The following is a 12,002-nucleotide window of genomic DNA, read 5'->3' on the forward strand; positions in this document are numbered from 1 at the left end:
TTCCCAATGATGGTAAAATGATTTTGCAACATGAACAAGAATATTTTACCAGCAGAGCAAAACTGTGAATATACAGAGCTACTTTCAGAAGCAGCATTACCTATTTACCACATCGTTAAGTAAAATTGATCATCCTACTGTACCAAATAAGACAGATAAGATTGATGTTTGTGCTGATGTCGAGGGGTTGGTCCCTCCATTATCCAAACTCGGAAAGAGAATGCCAGAGTGGAACAGAGTAAAAGGCGAGAAAAAAGTGAAACCAAGATAACCAAAGAGGCATTAACCAAATCCAAAGCCAGAATATGAAATTAAAGAACATTGCGTGAATATGTTAATGTTCTACTGGAAAAAGTTGAATTCAAATTCTGAACAGTAGACCGTTTCAATTTGCTTAAACAATAATGGCTTACCTTATGTGAGTAACCTGCAACTCAGCCAGCAACTGACTATTAAACCATTGGTCAAAGTCCACGCTGTCAAAAAGTTCATAGGCTGCCAATCCAATTGCATTGTATACTATCAAGAGGAAATTCAAGAAGTATCAACAATATAAACTAATTTCATAATAGTTTAAAAATAATGTTAAATAAGACATCAATTGTGTATTCAATATTTCCTAGTCTTATACAAATTCCCATTATAAAATGTTATGAAATATGTCTCATGCTCAAAACAATAAAAGAACAAAGGACAAAGAAAATTACAGCACAGGAACAGGCCTTTCGGCCCTCCAAGCCTGTGCCGACCATGCTGCCTGGCTTAACTAAAACTCCCTACCCTTCCAGGGACCATATCCTTCTATTCCCATCCTATTCATGTATTTGTCAAGATGCCCCTTAAAACTCACTATCGTATCTGCTTCCACTACCTCCCCTGGCAACGAGTTCCAGGCACCCACCACCCTCTGTGTAAATAATCTGCCTCGTGCATCTCCTTTAAACTTTGGCCTTCGCACCTTAAACCTATGCCCCCTAGTAATTGACTCTTCCACCCTGGGAAAAAGCTTCTGACTACCCACTCTGTCCATACCTCTCATAATTTTATAGACTTCTATCAGGTCACCCCCTCAACCTCCGTCGTTCCAGTGAGGACAAACCAAGTTTCTCCAACCTCTCCTCATAGCTAATGCCCTCCATACCAGGCAACATCCTGGTAAATCTTTTCTGTACCCTCTCCAAAGCCTCCACATCCTTCTGGTAGTGTGGCAACCAGAATTGAACATTATATCCCAATGCGGCCTAACTAAGATTCCATAAAGCTGCAATATGACTTGTCAATTTTTAAACTCAATGCCCCGGCTGATGAAGGCAAGCATGCCATATGCCTTCTTGACTACCTTCTCCACCTGCATTGCCACTTGCAGTGACCTGTGTACCTGTAGACCCAGATCCCTCTGCCTATCAATACTCTTAAGGGTTCTGCCATTTACTGTATATTTCCTATCTGTATTAGGCCTTCCAAAATGCATTACCTCACATTTGTCCGTGCTATTCCACCATAATAGAACAACATTATTGTCATAATAGCATGAAAACCAATAACAGAACTACAGTCCTTTATTGAAATAGACAAAACTTCATAAAAACGTAACATACCAGCATCTTTGACCACTAGTCCAACGGTATTATCGACATTGGTTGGTCCTAAAAAATATACCAAGAACATTTTTACTACAAGTATAAATGCAACAGTATAAATAAAAGAAAAATAAATGATAGAAAACATAGAAGTTACCCCACAATAAGGGGAACTTGGTATTTTTGTGTAACAGATAACAAAATTTAGCACTGACTTATTACTTGTATTGAGTATAAAATATAGCAGGCAGACGCAAAGTTATACTGCTGGTGTCACCTTACTACTCATTGCATTGGAATTAGCAACAAAGACATTTCTGCAAGTGCATACATGATGCTGTGCACGCTGAGGCTCAGTGGGGGGATTGGAGGCTGAGGGGAGGGGCAGACAGAGGGAGAATGAAGGCAATCAGGAGGGTTTCAGAGTGTAGCAGGTGGAGGATATTTGCAGGGGGTCAACATGGTAGTTGAGGGTGTCAATAACTGAAATTCGAACTTCCCAGGCAATTGACATGTAATCCCGATACGGAGGATAGGAGGTCCCCCAATCCATCTTTGGGGACGTTTCTGGGTACAGCCTCCCACCAGAGATCAGACATTATAAAAATATTTTGGAGGTATGGAGCCAATGAAAGTATAAACGCTTAGCTCAGTGTGGGAATCCTCATTTTGTCTTTAACTTTCAATAATTTATTTCTTTCAGCACACAGATGGATCAAATTATCTTGCTATACAGGTCTAGTGTGATGAACAGGTTTCACTTCAGAGGAATTTCCAAGGTAGATCACATTTAATTGTGATTGACTGTTATATTGTGCAGTCATGCTAATTGGACATAATTGTAAGTAATGATGAAAAGTTTCTGTGGTATGAGATTAATGCTAATTAGTTGAAATGCTAATCAATATGTTAGCTCAAATTAGTTACATGACTTCATTATTCATTTTCTTTTGTTTGTAAATGACAAGAAATAGGAAATTAACTATTTGTGGGAATCAACACCAAGGAAGATTTAGGTGTTATAAACATCACATATTTGTCAATATTTTCCCCTTAAAAGTGGAAATATACAAACACAGGTAAAAGTTCATACCATACCTTGAAGTATAGTTAGAAATTAGCCTTAGAAAGGTTTTTACATTACATTTCAGCCCAGATTTTGAAGTTGTAATGACAACAAAACTGTCAACGTTCACCATTAATACTCTGGTGGAACTGTAGCTCTTGCTTCAATAAGGCCTTTGACAAGGTCCCTCATGGCAGACTGGTGCAGACGGTGAAGTTGCATGGGATCAGAGGTGAGCTGGCAAGGTGGATACAAAACTGGCTCGGTCAAAGAAGACAGAGGGTAGCAGTGGAAGGCTGCGTTTCTGAATGGAGGGCTGTGACAAGTGGCGTTTCTCAGGGATCAGTGCTGGGACCTTTGCTGTTTGTAATATATATAAATGATTTGGAGGAAAATGTAACTGGATTGATTAGTAAGTTTGCAGACGACACAAAGGTTGGTGGATTTGCGGATAGCGATGAGGACCATCAGAGGATACAGCAGGATATAGATCAGTTGGAGACTTGGGCGGAGAGATGGTAGATGGAGTTTAATCCGGACAAATGTGAGGTAATGCATTTTGGAAGGTCTAATACAGATAAGAAATATACAGTAAATGGCAGAACCCTTAAGAGTATTGATAGGCAAAGGGATCTGGGTGTACAGGTACACAGGTCACTGAAAGTGGCAATGCAGATGGAGAAGGTAGTCAAGAAGGCATATGGCATGCTTGCCTTCATCGGCCGGGGCATTCAATTTAAAAATTGGCAAGTCATGTTGCAGCTTTATAGAACCTTAGTTAGGCTGCATTTGGAATATAGTGTTCAATTCTGGTCACCACACTACCAGAAGGATGTGGAGGCTTTCGAGAGGGTACAGAAAAGATTTACCAGGATGTTGCCTGGTCTGGAGGGCTATGAGGAGAGGTTGGAGAAACTTGGTTTGTTCTCACTGGAATGACGGAGGTTGAGGGGCAACCTGATAGAAGTCTACAAGATTATGAGAGGCATGGACAGAGTGGATAGTCAGAAGCTTTTTCCCAGTGTCAAAGAGTCAATTACTAGGGGGCACAGGTTTAAGGTACGAGGGCCAAGGTTTAAAGGAGATCATAGATCCCCTACAGTGCAGAAAGAGGCCATTTGGCCCTTCGAGTCTGCACCGACCACAATCCCACCCAGGCCCTATCCCCTTATCCCTACATATTTACCCACTAATCCCTCTAACCTACACATCTCAGGACACTAAAGGGCAATTTTAGCATGGCCAATCAACCTAACGTGCACATCTTTGGACTGTGGGAGGAAACCAGAGCACCCGGAGGAAACCCATGCAGACACGAGGAGAATGTGCAAACTCCACACAGACAGTGACCCAAGCCGGGAATCGAACCCAGGTCCCTGGAGCTGTGAAGCAGCAGTGCTAACCACTGTGCTGCCGTGCCGCCCAATGTACGAGGCAGATTTTTTACACAGAGTAGTGCGTGCCTGGAACTCATTGCCGGGGTAGGTAGTGGAAGCGGATACGGTAGTGACTTTTAAGGGGCGTCTTGACAAATACATGAATAGGATGGGAATAGAGGGATATGGTCCCCGGAAGGGTAAGGGGTTTTAGTTCAGTCGGGCAGCATGGTCGGTACAGGCTTGGAGGGCCGAAGGGCCTGTTCCTGTGCTGTAATTTTCTTTGTTGTTCTTTGTTCTTTCTTTGCTGTCAGTGATTGTTTGCCCCTCCACAAGATGCAGTGTTAAAGCCCTCACAGATAGAAATGTTAGGAATTGCCTGAATTAATGTGGACTTCTACTTTTTACACTATTATTCTCACTGTAAAAGTACTTGAAAAAGTTACATCTTGTTGAATGAGATACAATTTGGTTTTTAAATAACGCACTAAATCATAAGCATTGCTGTTCAGTCTCTCCAGTTTTGAAAAACTAATTTTATATTTGTGGAATGACAAACTTCTGCAGACGCAACTCCTTCTGCGCTGCACTTCTAAAGTCGTTAGCAAAGATAGAGAAGGAAGAAAATGGAGGAGAGGGTGGCAGTAATAAAAAAAGAATACTGCACTGGAAAGTGATGGCATAGTTGATGGGTCAAAGACAGAATCTACTTGGCCAGGATTTAAGAGTAATCCAGAAGCAGTTTAAATAGTAGATCTCCAGTAGGCAACCAAATAGTGGCATGACAATACAGGAGTAAATCTCCAAGCCAATTACAGAAAAACACATGAATAAACAAAAGTCTTCAAAGAGGAGCAAGCTTTACTCAGACATATTCCAACAAGGGTGGCAAGGAAGGACGTCCAAAGCTAGAGCTTTGCAACTTCTTGTCATCGTGAAATAATATAAATGCAAATTTTTATCTTGTTTGCTAGACATTACTATTCTGACACTTCTAGCCAAACTTTCATGTTTTCTATAAAGTTGAGGTCATTCAAAACTCTGCACATGTACTAAGTCACCTTATACTTGATGACTTATGTTGGTTTCCAGTTAAGTCTCAATTTTGAAACTCTCATTCAAATCCCTCTGTGGCTTTGCCCCTCCCCATCACTGTAATCGTCACTACCCTATAACCCTCCAATCTAACCCTGAGCCTACCAGATTTTAATTGCTTCACCTCTTGTGCCTGTGCCTTCAACTACCTAGCCCCTAAGCTCTGAAACTCCAGTTCCTTGTTCAAAACTTACACCTTTGACCAAGCTCTTGGTCATCTGCCTTAATACCTCGTGTGGCTTGGTACGCAATTTAGTTTAATAGCAGTCCTGTAAAGCAACTTGGGATGTTTTACCACCTTAAGGATGCTATGCAAGTTGCTGTAGTTGCCGGGAGCGCAGCAAAGATTTACCAGAATAATGGGAGAAATTATATAAACTGGGGCTGAATTCTCCAGAATTTGTAATGTTATGGAGTGATTTGAGCAAAGTTTCTGAGATATTCAGGGCAATGATAGGGCAGATAAAGAGAAATATTTTCTGCTTGTTGGGAAGTCTAAAACTACAGGACATAGCCTAAAAATTAGAGCCAGTCTTTTTAGGAGTGAAATTAAGAAATGCTTCTACACTCAAAGGGTGATAAAAGTTTGGAACTTTCTTCCACGAACAGCAAGTGATGCTAGGTCAATTGTGTATTTTAATTATCAGATTGATAAAATGCTAACTGAAAGCATTTAAGGGAAATGGAGTGAAAGCACGTTGCAAATCAACTATGATTTTAGGAACAGGGTCAAGAAGTTAAATTCCGGTTCCTGAACTGACCAGCAGTTATAATTTGAAACACATCTTCCCAATGTAATAGATACCCATGGTCTGTCATATTATTATTTAAGGATGAAAGCTAATTCTTTAATCAGTTAACACTGCTTTAAGATTAAGAATTTTATTCCCGCAAAGTATCATCCAATAAATCACCTGATTACTTCAACATCTAAAACAAAATATGAAATACATCCTTAGAAGTTGCCAGTAGCTCTCCAGGGTGTCCAACATAACTGAAAATGATTAATTAAAAGCTCTGAACTGAGCAATCCCACAACGAATGAATCAGATCAAAGTTCAGCAGTCCTGTCACATCAAATCATAAATTGTGGTAGGCAATTAAACAATTAATAGCAAAACGAGCTACCATGAACATCTCCCTCCATGTGCATAGACAAGAACAAGTGAAAAAGACAAGACTGAAGCATTTGCAATAATCTCCGAGGGTCCGCAACATTATAGTCTTCAACCAATTCCATTTACTCACTTACCAAGACAAAGTTGAGCATACAGTAAACAGCAAGAGCTTTGGACAATGACAGAACCCCACTGTAATGCTGAACACTTGCTCTCCAGAAGCAGCCTCAAATAAAGCTGCTCCAGTACAGCTACAACACTGGCATCCATCTAATAAAGTTAAAAATTGTCCAGTTATGTCCTGCCCACAAAAGAGCACGACTGGACCAATCCAGCCAATTACCATCCCATTAATCTACTCTCAATCATTAGTAAAGTAAGTGATGTTAGATAGTCCTGCAACAGGACTATCTAATGGCACTTATGCATCATTAACTTGCTTATTTTGGGTTCCAACACTACCACTCAGCTCCAAACATCATTATATCCTTGATCCAAAAATGGAAAAAAGAACCGATTCCAGAGATGAGTTGAGTGTGACTGCCCTTAACAGGGAGACTGTATTTGACCCAAGTGCGGTATCAAGTAGCCCTAGTAAAATTAAAGTTAAAGTGATAAGGGGAAAACTCGCCACCGGGTGGAGTCAGACCTGGTGCAGTGGGAGATGGCTGTGGTTGTTGGAGGCCAATCATCTCAGTCCCAATACATCATGCAGGAATTTCTCAGGGCATTGTCAAATCCAACTATCTTCAGAAGCTTCACCAATAATCTTCTCTGTATCCTAAGCTCATAAGTAGTGTTGCTCCCTGACGTTTGTAGAGTTTAGTTCCATTCACAAATCCTCAGATAATGAGCAGCAAGTAACATTTCTGCGACAAATGCCAGGCAATGACAATCTGCAATGGGAGGGAGTCTAACCAACTCCTTTGACCATGCTGAATCCTGAGAATCACCATTGACCAGAAATTTAGCTAAACCAATCACATAAATACAGTGGCTACAAGAGCAGGTCAGAGGCTGAATATTCAAAACTAACCTAACAATCTAAAGTCTTTCCACCACCTGCAAGACATAAATCATAATCATACTTTCCATTTGTCTGGATATGAAGAGCTCCAACAACATTGAAGAACTCCACACCATACAGAAGAAAGCAGCCCACTTGATCTTAAGTATGCACTCCTTCCATTCATACCTGCCAGGCTGACAGTCTACAAGATGCACTGCAGCAATATACCTAAGCTTCTTTGCACAATTTCTTCCACTTAAAAGATCAAAGGCAACAGATGCATAGGAACACTATTCTCTACAATTAGTTATTTTGTATTCATTATGTTAATACACTGTTGGATATCAGGAAAAGTATAAATTAAATCCCAGTGCCATACAGAATACAGAAAAAATACCAATGATTTTGTACAATAAACATTCACATGACTGACTATTATAAAAGAATTCAAGTTCCACGTAATGTGGCATGAACAGGTTTTGCCATCCTGTAAATTTCAGTTTTGAGAGATTTCAAAAGACTTCAGGTACACCTAAAATATATATTCCATTAGATAGGTTATGTTGAAATTAAACATCTCTTTAAAAAATAAAAGAGAACTTACCATGTAGATTTTGAACCATTTCTAACAGCACAGGGGTAAGTGTTTGGCTGTATTCATGAAAAATGTCCAAAAACAGCACTTCAGTACATGGCTAAAAGATAAAAAAAAATGAACAAATACTTTTTGGGTTAGGTTACTGTTGGAAACATAGGTAAGGTTTTTGGCAGTAGAGGAACTGGGTCTATACTTTGTCTTTGCAAATCTGTCAGAATTTTTCAGGTTTTCCTTTTTGAATGTCATAGCACCATCCATCAGAGTGCAGGTATTCAGCCCAGAAAGTCTGTGGAGCTTTTTCAAAGCACAATTCAGTTGATCCCACCCCTCCACACTTTCCCAATATGCATGCGTTTTTTTCCCATGAAATATTTAGCCAATTTCCTTCTGGAGGCTACGATTTAGTCTAAATCCATCATCATTTCAGGCAGTGTCTCAAATCCTAAACATTCATTGCTAAAAAGAGTTTTTCATGTCACCTCTGGTTCTTTTGGGAATCATCTTATGTCTGTGTTCTCTGGTTATTGGCCGATTAGCCTTTGGAAACAGCTTTTCTTAGTTTATTCTAAACTCTTCATGATTATAACACCTCCATCAAATCTCTGCTCCAAGGAGAACCCTAGTTTCTCTAATCTATCAACAGCATCTTCCAAACCCACTATCTCCGTCACCTATAAGGACAAGGATAGCAGATACATGGAGCACCGCTAACTGCAAGTTCCCCTCCAAGCCTCACACCATCCTGACTTGAAACTATCCTGCCATTCCTTCACTGTAGTTGGGTTGGGTGTAGGTATACCAGTGTGAGTGTACCTACACCACATGGAATGCAGCAGCTTAAAAAGGCAGCTCACCACCACCTTCGCCAGGTCAATTAGGGATGGACAACAAATGCTGACCCAGTCAGCAACATTCTCATTTCTTGAATGAATAACTTAAGAGGCCTGGATGTCCTTGGTCAGTCACTGAAAGCTAACATGAAGGTGCAGCAAGCAATTAAAGAGGCAAATGGTATTTTACCTTTATTGCAAGAGGTTGTGAGTACAGTGGTGAGGATGACTTGCTGCAATAATACGTACAGAGCACTGCTGAGACTGCACCTGGAGTACTATGCACAGTTTTGATCTCCTTACATAAGGAAGCCTATACTGGCCATACAGGGAATGCAACGAAGATTCACCAAGTTGATCCTTGGAATGGTGGGATTGTCCTACAAGGAAAGATTGAGGAGCCTGGTCTTATATTCTCTAGGGTTTCAAAGAATGAGAGGTGATCTCATTGATGCATATAGGGCTTGACAGGGTAAATGTAGGAAGAATGTTTCCCCTGGCTGGGAGGTCGAGAATCAGGTGATAGTCTTAGAATAAGAGGTAAGCCAGTTAGGACTAAGATGAAGAGGTATATCTTCACTCAGAGGGTGGTGAATCTTTAGAATTATCTATCATAGGTGGAGGCTATCAAAGATATCAAGGGATATGGTAAAGTGAGGGAAAATGGCATTGAGGTTCAAGATCAACCATGATATTGCTGAATGGCAGAACAGGCCTGAGGGTTCAAATAGTCTATTCCTGCTCCTATTTCCTGTGTTTCGCTGTTCCTACCCTCTCAAAAGCCTTCATGTCCTTCCTAAAATTTGGGTGCCTAGAATTTGACAAAATACTCCAATGGGGCCGAACTAGTGTTTTATGTATCTTTAGCAAAACTTGCTGGCTTTTCTACTCTATTTATACAGCTCAGGATCCTATATGCTTTATTAGCTACTTTGTTAACAGCCCCTGCTACCTATAAAAATATGCACACAAATACCCTAAGTCTCTCTCTTGTTTAAAATTGTACCATTTCATTTGTATTGTTTCTCCTCATTCTGCTTTTCTCCTCATTCTGCCTCTCAAAACACCTCAACAACACTCTTTTCTGCATTTAATTGTATTTGGCATTACCACCCCCTCCAACATCTGCTTGAGGCCCTCTTGAATCAGCTTCACTCTGGAAGCTGTAACTCAACCTGTAACACTCTCGCCTCTGAGTTAGAAAATTGTCCCACTTCAGGATTTGATGCAAAAAGCAAAGCTGACACTCCAATGCAGTACTGGCAGAGTGCTGCATCATCAGAGATGCCATCCCTCAAGTTGAGGTGTCTGCCCAAGCAGGTGCACACAGAAGATCCCAAGGAAGAATTTCAAAGAGGAGCTTGCCCCAGTGATTGAAAACAGATTATCTAGCCAATATCACGTTTCTGTTTGTGGGACCCTGCTGGGGGCAAAGAGGCCCCTGTTTTTCCTACATTCCAACAGTGATTAAAAACATTGGCTGCAAAGCACTTTGGAACATTTTTTGGGTGTGAAAGGCACTGTTTATGGCATTTTCAAATTTTGCGCCATTAGCAAATTTTGAAATTGTGATCTGCATTTTTAAGTTCAAATCATTAAATGTGTCCCAAGAACAGCAGTGGTCCTCATCAATGCTTCATTTAAAATTTAGCTGTTGTGCACGTTAGTTTTTCCCCTCGATGCGCAATTCCTTTAAATATTTTTTGCGCTGCTATAAACACACATTATCTATAGAAGAACAAGACCTGCGCGGTATCACCTAGGTTGTTGAGTGACTGCCAACTCACAAATCTTAGGGACAGCATTCGTCCTGGTACTGAACCTTGGGGAACACCACCGTATGTCTCCTTCTCTACAGTCATTTACCATAGCTCTGCTTTCTATCCCCTAGTTTTGTATCCATGCTGCTACTGCCCTTTTTATCTGAAGGACTTCAGGTTTATGAACTTGCCTAATAAGTGGTAGTTTATTAAATGCCTTTTGAAAGTCCATGCACACAACCTCAACTGCACTGGCTGCAAGTAAAGCAAGAAGTGGGAAAGTGTGGTTAAAGGCTTTAAAAGCCATGAAGGAGGCAGAAAATATTACAGAGAAATGGATGTGATGATATCAAGTGAAGGTTAGGATGTCAGGTTTAAAACTCAACTCTAAGTTAAACAGAATTTCAAGGTTTCATTCAGATAAAAGTAAATTACTGCGGATGCTGCATTCTGAAACTAAAACAGAAAATGCTGGAAAATCTCAGGAGGTCTAACAGTATCTGTGGAAAGAATATAGAGACAACATTTCGAGTCTGTATGAAGACTTCATCAGAGCTGAAGACAATTGAAAATAGGATGAGATTTATACTGTTACCATGAGAAGTGGAGAGGATGGGGTGGAACTGTGGGGACTGGTTAGAGGGCCAGCAATAGGTGAATGCAGGAGAGAGATTGACAAAAGTGTCAAGGATGAAAAGACAAAGGGAATGTACACGGTGGTGATCATGTCCAAGAAGGGTGTTGTTCGTGACATGTTAAGAGATCAGAATGTGTTAACGGCAGAACAAAGGTAAGAAGTGTGACAAAGGACAACCTGAGACAGGTAACAGATGGCCCTTGTGTGGTGGGGAGGGGAGCCAGTGGTAAGGGACAATAGATGCAAAGTGGGATGCAAAAAAAAGGGAGGGTAATTGAAAAATGAATCAGTGGAAGAAATTAAAATAAACTTTAAAAAAAATAGGTGGAAAAAAAATCTGCCAATCTTTTCCACCGATGCCTTCATCTCTATCCCTCTCACTTCCCTTTCCCTGGTTTCATTCCTTATCCTCCTCGAGTCTAATTGAACAAGTTTATCTATATTTGTGAAAAATGATTTGCAATGGGGATTTCACAGACTGAACTAAACGCTTTTCCTAAACTAAAACACCAATAAATTTCTTTTAAAATGCCTGGTTAAGTTACATGATGTTATTGAAGTATTACATGCACATAATTTCTCCACAATGTGGTACTTGGTTGATCAAAATAAGATATCCACTTAAGCAATGTAGGAGTAGCTTCCTACTGTCCCAAATCCATTTCCCTATATTCAATCAAGTTAGCTGAGATGGTAAAACTTCACATTTGGATGGGACAAGGGAAAGAAAGTTGTGGATTAATAAGTCAGAGCAGGGATTAGAATCTAAGATCTAGTTGAGAGGTAAATAATTTAATATTTTAGCTACAAGCATTACTCATTAAATCACAAGTAACAAAGCTGCAACAACATGTAATCTTGAAAAACTTATACTTTGTAAGGTTACACTGAGGTTCAGACTCCCAATTACAGTGAATGATACATTTTCCTTTA

General features: G+C 40.2%; 1 protein-coding gene across 12 annotated transcripts in view; it reads right to left on the bottom strand.

The window, feature by feature from the left end:
• ipo11 (importin 11) overlaps window positions 1-12,002 on the bottom strand; it is a 548,937-nt gene that overhangs the window by 337,902 nt on the left and 199,033 nt on the right. For all 12 annotated transcript variants that reach the window (XM_078218342.1, XM_078218361.1, XM_078218371.1 and 9 more), the window contains 3 exons: window positions 7,849-7,939; window positions 1,599-1,646; window positions 414-519 (listed from right to left, as the gene is read on the bottom strand). In XM_078218342.1, coding sequence (XP_078074468.1) covers window positions 414-519; window positions 1,599-1,646; window positions 7,849-7,939 — 245 coding nt within the window. The remainder of the gene's footprint in view (window positions 1-413; window positions 520-1,598; window positions 1,647-7,848; window positions 7,940-12,002) is intronic.

The sequence above is a fragment of the Mustelus asterias genome, chromosome 1 (assembly GCF_964213995.1).
Source record: "Mustelus asterias chromosome 1, sMusAst1.hap1.1, whole genome shotgun sequence".
In the NCBI taxonomy this organism is placed as follows: Eukaryota; Metazoa; Chordata; class Chondrichthyes; order Carcharhiniformes; family Triakidae; genus Mustelus; species Mustelus asterias.